The sequence below is a fragment of the Gossypium raimondii genome, chromosome 11 (assembly GCF_025698545.1).
Source record: "Gossypium raimondii isolate GPD5lz chromosome 11, ASM2569854v1, whole genome shotgun sequence".
In the NCBI taxonomy this organism is placed as follows: domain Eukaryota; kingdom Viridiplantae; phylum Streptophyta; class Magnoliopsida; order Malvales; family Malvaceae; genus Gossypium; species Gossypium raimondii.
In genome coordinates, this window is record NC_068575.1 from 54,497,943 (window position 1) to 54,510,759 (window position 12,817).

Below are 12,817 nucleotides of genomic sequence, written 5' to 3' on the forward strand. Positions count from 1 at the left end.
TTACGTATTGTGGTCTGACCACGTAATACCGATTAGTATTAGTTAAACGTTAGCTAATCGATGAGTCAAGATTTACTTTCATTTTGATTTGTGTGTAATTGTGAGCGTAATTGTGCATTTTAACAACTACACCAATTATGTGCCGCTAATTTTGTTTGAAAAGAAATTTAATAATGTAAATTTAATTGATGGTAAACAATAAGGAATATTAAGCAGCAATAGGAAATAATATGGTTTGTTCAGTGCGGTTAAAAAAGATGATTCACTTTGCACCCAAAAAGTGTTGCCAATAATTCATCAGATATATTGAATTCATCATTCAAAAGTACAGTTGACAGCATAGAAGGGAAAGCCTGAAAAAAGAATTCTCAAAGAAAGAGATATTGGCATGCATTACTATTCAGTAGAATGAAAATAACTAGAGACAGGCATCAGCCTTTCACATTTATACATGCTAGCTAACTTGAAGTGAAAACAAAAAGTAAAATAAAAAAGAAATCCAAAAATAGATGGAAACAAAAGGTGAAGTGAAGACAATAATCATGAAGGGGAAGTAACTGCAACTGAACAATGCAAATAATCACTCTTGCTGCTTGGAGTTTTTCAAGAAAAAAAAAAGGGTAACCAGTATGTTATGGGGATTAAGTTTTGCTAGTACTCATCATTATCCCAGCTCCACCCCACGTACACCTTCAAATTTAATGCCTACTACATCATCCCTTTCTTGTTTAGGGCTGAGTGGTTAGTTGCATAAAATAAGGGGTGAGGGAGAAGAGAGAAAGAGAAGGGGGGAGGGGAGGCGATGATGGATAGGTTGGGTAGTTAAAGAGGTGCTTTTCTGTGGAGATTTTAAGGTCGAAGGTCACAGTTTTGATGGAGGCATGCCCCCCGCCCCGCACTCTGAGTTGCCCCCACCCTGGGTCCTACACCCCTCTCCTTTTGATAGTTGATACCCACAATTTGGATCCCACTTCACCATTTTATCCCAAAATAATGCCGTTTCTCTTTCCATCTAGGTAGCTGGCTCTTCTCCAAAGCACAGTAAAACTTTTATGTACCCCACACTTCCTCTATTTGCCTTTAGCCTTAGCCACCCCAACCTGTCCCCATCAAATACCCGAACCCCCCCCCCCCCCTTTTTTTTTCCTTTTTCTATTTATTTTTTCTTTGCATCTTGATTTGGCCTTTTTATGTTTGCAAACGCACATATATATATAGCCTTCTCTACACACTCCATTTGGTACACAAGCTTTGGAATCAGTTACTTCTCTCATCTCATCTCCTTTTCCTCGGTCTTTCTTCGTTTCAAATGCCGGAAAACATGAGCATATCTGTAAATGGACAATCCCAAGTCCCTCCCGGTTTCCGATTTCATCCCACCGAAGAGGAGCTCTTGCAATACTATCTCAGAAAGAAGGTTTCATATGAGAAAATAGATTTAGACGTAATTCGGGATGTTGATCTTAATAAGCTCGAGCCCTGGGATATCCAAGGTATATTATATAATAATTTTGTTCTTTGATTTTATGTTCCGTAGTCATTTACTTTATCAAGGTTGATCTCAATTATGTTGCAGAGAGCTGCAAAATTGGAACCACTCCTCAGAACGATTGGTACTTTTTCAGCCACAAAGACAAAAAGTATCCAACCGGGACTCGCACGAACCGTGCCACGGCTGCTGGCTTTTGGAAAGCGACCGGCCGAGACAAGGTGATATATAGCAACTGCCGGCGGATCGGAATGAGGAAGACTTTGGTGTTCTACAAAGGGAGAGCCCCTCATGGCCAAAAATCTGATTGGATCATGCACGAATACAGGCTAGACGATAACATCGTTGAAACGACTGTAAGCCTTTAAGCTCCATTCTCCTTCTCCCTCCTTCATTACTTGGTATTTTTCAATGATCAGGCACCATCTTTTACTATTTGGAAACCAAATCTGTCACAACTTTATTGCAAGTTTTACGTTGTAACAAGACAGGACAAAAGAATATATATATAGTATAACGTTAGGTCCTAACCTAAAAGAAATACTACACCCCTATATAACTTCGATACTATTTTTTGGGGGGGTCATTAAATTAACGTGCATTTCTCATTCCTTTTTAAATAATGAAGGTGTCCAATGCTATGGGGGAGGGGACACAAGAAGAAGGATGGGTGGTATGTCGTATCTTCAAGAAGAAAAATCACCACAAAACCCTGGATAACCCCAATAGCTCATCTCTCGGTTCAGAGAGCAGGAACCATATGTTGAGTGCATGCAACGAAGGAGAGTTGGAGCAGATACTGGAACACATGCGAAGGAATTGCAATGAAGAGGGTGTAGCAAACAACAGTTGGAGATTGATGAGGCCAATCGAGACAGCCATCAGCAATAGCTACCCAGACTCATTCATGAAACTCCCAAGCCTCGAGAGTCCCAACTCCACCAGTAGCCAGAACTGTTATCAACCCATGATGGTAGACAATGAAGGGTCAATCACAAATCAGGTGAGTGGTGATCCCAACTCAAGGCTCACAAACTGGGCAGCACTTGACCGGCTTGTAGCATCCCAGCTCAACGGCCAAACAGAGACATCTAGGCAATTAGCCTGCTTCAATGACCACTCCATCTCCATGGGCTACGGTAACCCCAGTGCTGATCATCATCATCATGATCTCCAATCACCAGCCCTTCGATACAACAGGTCTTACAATGGAACTCAGGATTATAACAGCGAAATGGACCTCTGGAGTCTCACCAGATCATCCTCATCGTCCGACCCATTGTGCCACGTGGTGAATGCTAGTGTATAACAGAATAACCCTACTATAAAATCATACCTTAGCTCCTAAAGTCAGAAGGTTATTATTACAGCAGTTATGTTGATGAGTATATAGATATGATAAATAAAAATAAAGTAATTTTTTTTTCCATAGATGGGGACCATTATCTTTACTGAATCAAGATGTCTTCCATTTTCATAAATGTGCTCTCTAGAAGCCTTGCAAACTCTAGCTGATATGCTAATATATCTCTTTCCTAACCGCAAATAATCATTATAGTCCTCACTTTTTTTTTTTTAATTTTCTCCCTTGTACGTACAATGATCAAAGTGGCCATGTTTTCTAATGATCTCCGAGCCACATGGCCTGTCGGATTGTTTTAGGTGTTTGAAGGAAGGGTACTCGTCCATGCATTTTCATTTTTCTCTCAAGTGTAGCACGAGCAAGTGAGGATATATATATATATATATATATATTGTTTTGTTTCCTCAACCCATTATGGGATTACTTATTTCACTATTTCAAAACAAAAATAAGACAGAATAGTCACTGTCATACATTTTGGCCCGCTAGCGAATGAAAATTAATTTTTAGTCCTACTACCACATCACTATATAATCAAACAACTTGATAATTTTATACTAGTTTGATTGAAGAGATTATATATAGGTACTTATTAAATTAGCTTGGATATACCCTTCAGAGAGAAGAAGTGTAGCTATCAATTACATCTGATATTAACCGACAAAAAGGGTAGGAATTAACAGTTTTGTATATATATACATAATTGATATTTAGTTGGGAGAATAACGTCAAGAGAATGATCCATCAAGTTGTTGTTGAGAGAAGAAAAGGAGAATGTTCTAATGATATATCTTTTTGAAACTTCAAACTCATTCCCTGCCCACCATTGGCTCTCTATTACCAAACGGTGTCATCTTAATCTCCATTAAAAACAAAGTAGTTGAGTGGCAACAAGTAGCGGGATTCTAGGCCATGCCACCAACCCATGGGATACCAAAAAGTTGACCTACGTAGTATTTTCACCTGTATACTACTTTTCATATAATTTAAGAAGCAAAAAATAAATAAATAAACTTTGGTGTATATAATTTTAAACCCGAAATTAATATACCATAATTTTTAAAAATTATGAAAAATATATTATTGCATAAAATATTAGCCTAAATATAAATTTTAAAGTTTTTCAAACATCTGAAAATAAATTTTCTCTCACTTCATATCATATCTGATTCAAGGTCTTCCAAATTGTTGTACTATGCCCCAAAGAAAGTCTAATCACTTTTTCTTTTTTTCATTTTTAGAAAGAATTTCTCTGTTTCATTTTAATCTCCTTTTTTTTCTTTGATGCGATACAAAAAGCCTAAACGAATATGTGTATATGTATGTTCACACTATTTGTACATGAATCCCTGATTCCATCTCAAATATCGTGAAGAAGATGAAGAAGACATGAGATGAAAAAAAAAAAAGAAAAAGGAAAAAGACAGTATTCCTTAATCATAGTTTTAAGTCTCGGGCTTCACCAAATGCTTCCCCTTTCCCCCCACCCATGCTTAAAAATAAAAGCTCGACATTTTTTCAAACAAACAACTTTTGCATTACAAAAAAGATGTTACACTTTCCTTGCATGCACTAGCTAGGCTTAGCATAAATTGTGTCTAGCTATCGGCGTGTGACTGTCGGCCAATTCCAATATATATGCCGTCATATATTGCACTCGATGCTTCCGTAGTTGCAGGCAGCAGCACAAGTTTAAGTGTTAAACTTTGATTGTTAAGTATAGAATTGTGATTCAAATATCAATTAAGTTGCTGGTTGGTTAAAGGGTTTCCCATTGAAATCTCTTCTTTCTTTTCTTTACCTTAATCATCATGCCAAAGCCGTGTTATGCTTTCTATCGCCTTTCCCTGTTGTCGTTTTGTGATATGGAACTGTAATAATTAATTTTGTTAGTGAAAAAAAAAACTAGTTTAAGTCAAACTTCAATCCCACCTTTATGAAATTCTAACCTTGTTTTAAGAATATTTATTCTTTTGCACTGTGTTACAATCACAACAGCTGCCACTGAAATCAAGAATGCCAATTTGGTGCATAAAGCAACGAAGTGAAATAAAAGCCAATGCCTACAGCCCTACCCTATTGAGTTTAATCAACATTTTAAACAATATATATATTTGTTAAAGTCAATATCCAACTAGCTCTTTATTAGATTCTTCTTGCTTTGATTACACTGTCTTTTCCCTACGCGGCATTTCAAAAAAAAAAAAAACACACATATTCCATTAATTGTACAAAATCAATAGAACAAAGAGGGTAAAGCTTAGGATAAAGGAGAGATACTGATTAAATTTTAGAGGTTGTTTGTCGTCAGCGACTCCTCCAAAATGGTTTTTCTTCTGCGGATAGCGAGAATTGTCCTGAAAAAAAAATTAAAGAGTTTTGTTATGGTGTTCGCCATCCATTTATCCGAGTGGGATGAACCGATCTTTTTATTTTAGTAGTACTTGTTTGCATTATTTGCTTACATGAGTTTGCACGAGATGGGTTCGTATCATCATACAAACGAACCCATATTTAAGGAACATGTGTTAACCTTAGAATAGGATACGTGTTAACATGCATGGGTCTAACTAGAACATCACGTCCAGAAACTGTATTATATAAATAGAGAAATTAACCTCATTGAGAGATTTAGACTCACATAAATATTCAACAAATTTCAATGAAAGTGATGAATTAATATGTGTAGCAAATGGAAATCTCGTCCATAACCCATATTTGTATAGTGCTTGCTGCCAATATCCGAAAACAAAATTTTGTGTTCATATTCCTTTCTAAACTGCAAGATTTGTTACCAAGTCAAAGAATTGGTTTTCAAGAAAAAAAATCAAACAAATAAATACAATTTGTGATTTAAGCAAAGTCTAAATTTGATTATGAATGAGTTTACATACAATTAAGAGTGATAGTTAGAACATTATATTTTAAGTCACAAGCCACAAAATGAAAGTGGAACCCAACGGTGTTAAGGGATTTGCCGACAAGGGCTTGAAATTGCTAGTCGGCATAGAAGCCCATACGTAGGCTATCAAGGCAAAAAGAAAAGGTTGGTGGTGAAGGGCTTTCAACGAAACCTGGTCGCCGTCGATGGGTCATAAACATTCTTATTTTTCTGATCATAAGGTCTAACCATGGTTTGGGACAGCTAATTCACAATTAGAGTGAAAAATTAGAGAGTTAATATCATGTTAGGTACGGTGGGGTCGGACCATGCAGGCAAGGTGTTACATCTTAGATCGAAATTGGGGCACATAGAATAATTTTTATTTGTTGATGGATTAAAGCGGTTAGCTTTGGAAAAACAAAACAAGGCCGGAGAATCAAATCTCCAAGGATATTTGATGTGATTAAAAGATGGGAGTCTTATGCCTTTCTTTGAATTTTACGACACACTCCTTTTTTTCTCAAATTAAATCCTTTATCAGCCAAATAATCCTTTTTTTTCGCTAACTTCCAGGCAGCAAGAAAACACGTTTCTTCCAAAATAATTCAATCGATATAAAATTCTAAGAAAAAATACATCATCTTTTGTGTCGTACAACTACATCAGAAAAATTTTCTTAAACGATCATTAAGTTGCGCATTGACTCTAATAACAGCTTTACTGCCAAATACAATGGATTTAACAAGTCAATTTAAACTAACGGTAGTTGATAACTCTTTTGATAGAATTAGTATCTACACCCATTTTTGTATATAATACTTGGGTAAAGCACAGATATTTAAATCCACCCATTCTACAACTCTCTCAACTTAGAATCGTAGTATATTCATTAAGTGGTTTGGGGAAAACCATTACCTACTTCGATGCTAAAATAAAACTTATTATTTATTTAGTTTAATAAATTAGTACTAAGGTTTGGTTGTTTCATCACTTGCATGGAGATGCAGACACATTTAAGTCAAGCCAATACTAACAAAATCGATAACCCACGTCCCTGCCAAAAATACCCAATATTCTGGAGTTTAATTACTTAGGGATCATGTCTATAACTGCTTACTTTTTTAATCACGTGAGTGATAATATATATATATAATATGATTATTTAATAGTAAATTAGATTCAGCACAAATCAAGATTAGAGGACAATAGACCGAAGCACTTGGATTTGTAGGCTAAGAAGAAGACAGCAGAATAAACATACAGTGAAATGGAAACGTTTAGTAAGCATCTTAGGTGAGTGGTGAGATTACTTGGACATAATTTGGAAAATATTCGAAAGGTAAGTATCTTTGCTGCCGCTTGTCACTTCCACCCACAGAATAGGAATAGGTAAGTTACATATATCAAGATATATGTTACCCACATGTGTTAGGACACGTGACAAGTCTAGAGGACATTTTAATGGTAAATTTGCTATCAATAAGTTGGGAGGTCACCTGTGAAATCATCCTCCCGAGAAGACTATCATCCGGACAACGGATGGCCTGGTCTTCATTAGAAACACGAAGTCGTTTGATAATCAAACATCATGTGGACTTAATTATTTTATTTTATCAGAGTCAAGATGAACGACAGGATCTGTCCCGTCAAAGATTTCCCTCCTACACGCTTCATAATAATAACTAAAAGGCAAATCCAACACATTAACACAATATTACATGGGACTTCAGCCTTCAAACTCTCTCCACCTCTGTTCTCCATAACTTATGATTCTTCACCCCGACTCGACCTTCTCAATAACCGTTCTCCTCTCTTCTATACTCTCCCCTTGTTGAGCACAGTATACATCAAATCAAACACAGCTATAATTTATGATATCCAACTACTGATGATTTGGTGTTTATAATTTTCTGCTAATTATTGTATATCAAAAGGTATACTTTTTTCGTTGGGCATCTTCTTTTATTTTTTCTTGGAGCCCCGTCTTCTGGTCGCCCCACTACCACCCCCTTTTCAAAAGGCAAAACTTTTCATTTTCTGTAAATAAAAATTTTGAAATCTTAACGCACTTCAGTTCTTGTTTTGGACAAAAGAAATCATCAAATATTTCTATAAAGAAGTTTGTATCAAATAAAAGAAAATTATTGGTGATCACGTTACTGATAGAATTTATAAAAAATTCAAATTTGAATCTAAAATTTGATACTTGTTCTCATCTATTGTTTGTAGCAGGAATAAGAGAAAAATATTGAATGATGATGTGGCAATGAAAGAAGGCTGTTGGCCCATTGAGCTTAGTTGAGATTCAACATTCCAAACCCTGGACTGTTTTGAGGATCAGTTAGTTGCCTGTGAAAACCCAACAAATTTAGATAAATTTGGGTTCACTCCCTTCACACAGAATGAAAAACTAAAGATGTTACAATGCTCTGAAATTGGGCCACAAAAGCTCAAGAGTTGTGAAGCTCTTGCTCCTTTGAGGCTGAGCCCATCATCCAAATCAATTTCAGGTCCCCTCTACCTACCTTGATCGATGAAGCACCAATTCAACCCAAAGTAATAAAAGAAGCTGTGTTGTAGCAACCATTCTGAATGAATAAAGACTAAAGAGTGTGCGCAGCCTTTGTCTTTGGCATACTCTTAAGATCCGACGGGTGGCAGATTAGCAGTTTAACACCGAAAGCTGGCAACTATCGTAATCATAAACATACTCCACCTTGGACCACGTAATTAAATTGCCGATTCCTCTTAATGTCAATTTCCATGTATTAATTAAATTAATTTTAGGCAGTATATTATGGTATCATTACTATTAATAATGAAGTGGGTATCGATTAAAGCAAAGAAAATTGGACCACCCAACCTTTCCACCCTACTCCATCCACCCTCCTATTCCACTTAGTCACTGCTTGCTCAGCTCATACCACGTGAAACCACGAGACGTGCCCAGTTGCTATTATTTTTATTTTTTAAAAATTCTCTAAGTCAATAAAAAGAAAAACTCAAAAGGTTTCTCTTTCAAGTAATGATTTTTATTTTTATTTTAAAATGAATGCTTGAAAGAAAAGAAGCCTTTGGCTCCGATTTATGTGCAAACTCAACGTGCCCTCCTTTGTTTATTTATAGTTTTTATCTTTTTTTTACAATTCCTAATTTTCTAATGCGGCTTTCAACGTATCTCGATATCGCACCACCTCCACCACCACACCTCGTCCATTACACCCTGTTTCTCACGTTCTCCTTCAATTAATCCATTATTATATTTATTTTTTTGACACCCAGTTTTAATATTTATTTCATTTATTAACTTGTAAAAGTTGTTTACGTACTACATTCTGACACCCCCCACCGTCGATGTCTTCCCATGCCCACTATTAAAAAACAAACAAATACAAGATCAAGCTTTAGATTAGATAGACTGTAGATATATTGAATGAATGAATCTAAAGCTCTTGGCTGGTGGCTTGGTTGTTTCCCTCGCTGTTGGGCAAATAACATATATCATTAAATTTATCTGTTCCTCACTGTCTTCCTCTGGCAGTTAAAAGAACTGACCACTGTCATTCTATTCAAACAAACAATCCATAATTCCCCTCATCATTCATGTTTATATTTACAGTCCTGCCTGTTTCTGCCTTTCTTTTTTAGCTGTAAATGCACCCCTTTGTAATTTAACCATACCTTTTTTGATGGGGAAGAAAGGAGGGACTTCCTGGTTGACTGCTGTGAAAAGGGCATTTAGATCTCCTACTAAAGACGGTCATGATAAGAGAAGTAACAGAAGAAAGGATGAACCTGACCACCAAGATGAGGATGAAGACAAGGTTTGTATTTATAGTATCAATGAACTCTTCATTCATTACTATACATGAAAACAGAAGAAAATAAAACAAAACAAAAAAAAAAGTAAATGAAGTTGAATCTTTTACTGTAAATATAATTCTTGATCTGTTACTGGTTTTGGTAGAAGAGAGAGAAGCGAAGGTGGATCTTCAGGAAACCCACAATTCAAGAACCGGTGATTCATCAGCAAACAACACCAGTGAAGGCTACAGGTCGTAATGGTGCAGGTGCAGCATCAGATGGTGCAACCGCAACCGCCGCAGAGCAAAGGTATGATACTCCTAGGGCAGCAACCGAGGGTGCAGCAGTGGTACAAGTGGCTCGCCCAACTAGACCTTCAAATTATGCTAGAGAGCACCACCTTGCTGCCATTGTTATTCAGACTACTTTTAGAGGCTACCTGGTACAAAAATCTAGTAGCTGCAGAAAATTTGTGTTTATCATTCGTACTTTTAGATTTAGGATTTCATCAATGTTTTTCTGCGTACTGATGAGAAAAATTGAATCTGTGATTGTGAAGGCAAGGAGAGCTCTTCGTGCACTGAAAGGTTTAGTGAAATTGCAAGCTTTGGTAAGAGGTCACAATGTGAGAAAGCAAGCCAAGATAACACTCAGGTGCATGCAAGCTCTGGTTAGAGTGCAGGCTCGGGTTCTTGATCAAAGAGTGAGGCTCTCGCATGATGGAAGCAGAAAATCCGCTTTTAGCGATACCAATAGCGTATTGGAATCACGGTATCTTCAAGACATTTCAGACAGAAGATCACTAGTGGTAAGTTGTTTTTGTTAGCTGCTGAAAGAATTGTTCTTTTCAAGCAATGATGATATTTCAGTCAAATCAAGGTTCTGTTTGAAGAGTCATGCAAAGAAATCATGATTTGAGCCTTGAAAAGCAATAGTGTTGTAAGCAGGATTAAGTTGCGTGGTGTTTGGTATATTGGGACTAATAGTGTTTCCATGGCACGTGTGTATTTTTCAGTCAAGAGAAGGAAGTAGCATTGCAGATGATTGGGATGAAAGGCCACACACAATTGAGGAAGTTAAAGCTATGTTAGAACACAGGAAAGAAGCTGCTCTGAAGCGTGAAAAGAACTTATCTCAAGCTTTATCTCAACAGGTTTATCCTTTTGCTCTTAACCCATATCTTAATTACTTCCTCTGTTTTGTTCTACTGATTCCCTTAACCTAACTGGTTCCTTCTTTTGCAAATAGATGAGGAGAGCTCGTAGGAGCCCATCGATGGGTGATGAGGATGAGGTCGAATGTAGACCGAAATGGCTTGACCGTCGGACCCCTGCTAAGCCGTGGGACAACAGAGGAAGAGCTTCAACTGATCATAGAGATTCTGTTAAAACTGTCGAAATAGATACATCCCAGCCTTACTCATATTTAGCACCTACTTATAGAAGAACAAATTCAAACCAATATCACCAGCACGGACCCCAAAACCAAAGGCCTAGTTCACCTCTACATAGAGCTCAACAGAACGCACCGATGCACCACTCTCCTATTACACCCTCTCCATCCAAAGCCCGGTCTATTCAAGTTCGGTCATCGAGCCCTCGTTGTGTTAGAGGAGATAAAAGCTCAGTTTCATCTCAAACACCAAGCTTAAGGTCCAATTACCATTACACTGGTAGGGTTGGTACTCATGCTGGCAGTAGTGGCAACAATGCTGCTACATTGCCTAATTACATGGCAGCAACTGAGTCTGCAAAGGCTAGAATCAGGTCTCAAAGTGCACCAAGGCAAAGACCATCTACACCAGAGAGGGACAGAAATGGTTCAGCAAGGAAACGGCTATCGTTTCCGGTTCCAGAGGCGGGTGGTGTGGGGATGGGTTATGGAGGTTATGGCCATAATTTGAGGAGTCCAAGTTTTAAGAGTGTAACTGGTTTACATTTTGGATTCGAACAACAGTCTAACTATTCGTCTTGCTATACTGAAAGCCTTGGCGGTGAAATCTCCCCATCTTCAACTAGTGATCTTAGAAGGTGGTTGAGGTGATCCTTGTCTTCAGTTTTAACTTTAGAATCAGTTTCGCCACTGTGCAGCTTCTTTGCCTAGTTTGCTTTCCCCAGTTTTAACCTTTTTATAGAGGTTTGACTGATCAAAGTGTGTGGTTTTTTTATTTAATTTCTTTTTTTTTCGTTATTTTTTTTCTCTTCACCAGTTTTAGTTAGAGACTGAAGCTACAAAGGAGGTAAATGTAATGACCATCTTGAATAAAAATTGTAGATAAATGAGTTGGAAGTTATTGTTAAATTTTACAGTTTTTGTTCCCCTCTGTCTCTCCTTATCTTCGTAGGAGGAAATCATTTCGTTGATGACTTTGGAATTCTTGAACAGTTGACTATCACAACTCAGGAACCTAATTTTAATCCAGAATCAAGTAAATATATACAAAATTATAAGATATCTACAACAGCAGCATCTAGCTTCCTTGTAGTGAATGCCCCCCACCAAAAAAAGGAGCCTGACAGTCCATAAAAGTAGCAAGCAGCCTCACCACAATGATGAAGACGAGGAGTTGAAAAAGAGCATGTGCCATGAGTGGTGCCATTGCATATTTGGCAGCAGACATTTTTTATCTTTCACAGATTCATAAAGATCAATGGAATCGAGTTAAAGTAAAAGGGGTTTGGGGGGTTGTTGACCACCTTCATTGGCATTGCACGTTGAGATGTAGAAATGATGAATCAGTGACGGTGAATGAAGCACTCATTGAATTTGTTGCATTTCTACGTTACACAATATGTATGTGTGAATCGTTCCAACCATACCAATTAAAAGAAGAAGCAAGGAAGCTTATGGAGCTTCCCGATTGAAATGCATTTTTGCTATTGGTCAAACAAATCGAGCTGCACCATCACAAACTCTTTACCCAAGGGCAGTTTCGCCGAGCAAGAGCTCGTTCCGCTTTTGTGAGTAGCAACCGAAGAAGCCCAACGAAAAACGGAAGTGGTTACACGTTTCTCTCATTCCCATGGTCAAGACCGGTTGCTTATTGCAAAAGGTTAATTGTTTATTAATAGTATAATAAAATGGCCCAGCTCAGTTAAGTGTGTTTCGGAAATTTAGTTTGACAAAATCAGCAAAATACCCACATGTCAAATTGTCAACGACGTTTCTAAAATTGATTCCTAAATCCCACAGAAGCAGTAAAATCAGAACCGCAGCCTAACCTTACCCTACCCTAGTTACATGGCCAAAAGTGATTGGCTTATCTTACTTTAGCAGT

The 12,817-nt window shown here is 37.4% G+C and overlaps 2 protein-coding genes across 2 annotated transcripts; both read left to right on the top strand.

Moving 5' to 3' along the window:
• Nucleotides 1-1,239: 1,239 nt before the first annotated feature.
• LOC105802842 (NAC domain-containing protein 43) lies at nt 1,240-2,920 on the top strand. The gene is made up of 3 exons (XM_012634719.2): nt 1,240-1,493; nt 1,577-1,845; nt 2,118-2,920. The coding sequence occupies exons 1-3, from the start codon at nt 1,310-1,312 to the stop codon at nt 2,796-2,798; spliced, it is 1,134 nt and encodes a 377-aa protein (XP_012490173.1). The 5' UTR covers nt 1,240-1,309; the 3' UTR covers nt 2,799-2,920.
• A 5,969-nt stretch (nt 2,921-8,889) lies between these two features.
• Nucleotides 8,890-11,841, top strand: LOC105802839 (protein IQ-DOMAIN 17). The gene is made up of 5 exons (XM_012634714.2): nt 8,890-9,560; nt 9,704-9,982; nt 10,100-10,348; nt 10,556-10,693; nt 10,789-11,841. Exons 1-5 carry the CDS (start codon nt 9,426-9,428, stop codon nt 11,581-11,583), a joined length of 1,596 nt encoding a protein of 531 aa, XP_012490168.1. The 5' UTR covers nt 8,890-9,425; the 3' UTR covers nt 11,584-11,841.
• Nucleotides 11,842-12,817: the final 976 nt, after the last annotated feature.

Excerpts from the sequence above, each read along its gene's own strand:
- LOC105802839 (XM_012634714.2), top strand. The coding sequence starts at position 9,426 with ATGGGGAAGAAAGGAGGGACTTCCTGGTTGACTGCTGTGAAAAGGGCA. Across the intron at positions 9,983-10,099 it reads CTACTTTTAGAGGCTACCTG|GCAAGGAGAGCTCTTCGTGC; the intron begins GTACAAAAATCT and ends GTGATTGTGAAG. Across the intron at positions 10,349-10,555 it reads CAGACAGAAGATCACTAGTG|TCAAGAGAAGGAAGTAGCAT; the intron begins GTAAGTTGTTTT and ends TGTATTTTTCAG.
- LOC105802842 (XM_012634719.2), top strand. The coding sequence starts at position 1,310 with ATGCCGGAAAACATGAGCATATCTGTAAATGGACAATCCCAAGTCCCT. Across the intron at positions 1,494-1,576 it reads CGAGCCCTGGGATATCCAAG|AGAGCTGCAAAATTGGAACC; the intron begins GTATATTATATA and ends ATTATGTTGCAG. Across the intron at positions 1,846-2,117 it reads ATAACATCGTTGAAACGACT|GTGTCCAATGCTATGGGGGA; the intron begins GTAAGCCTTTAA and ends TAAATAATGAAG.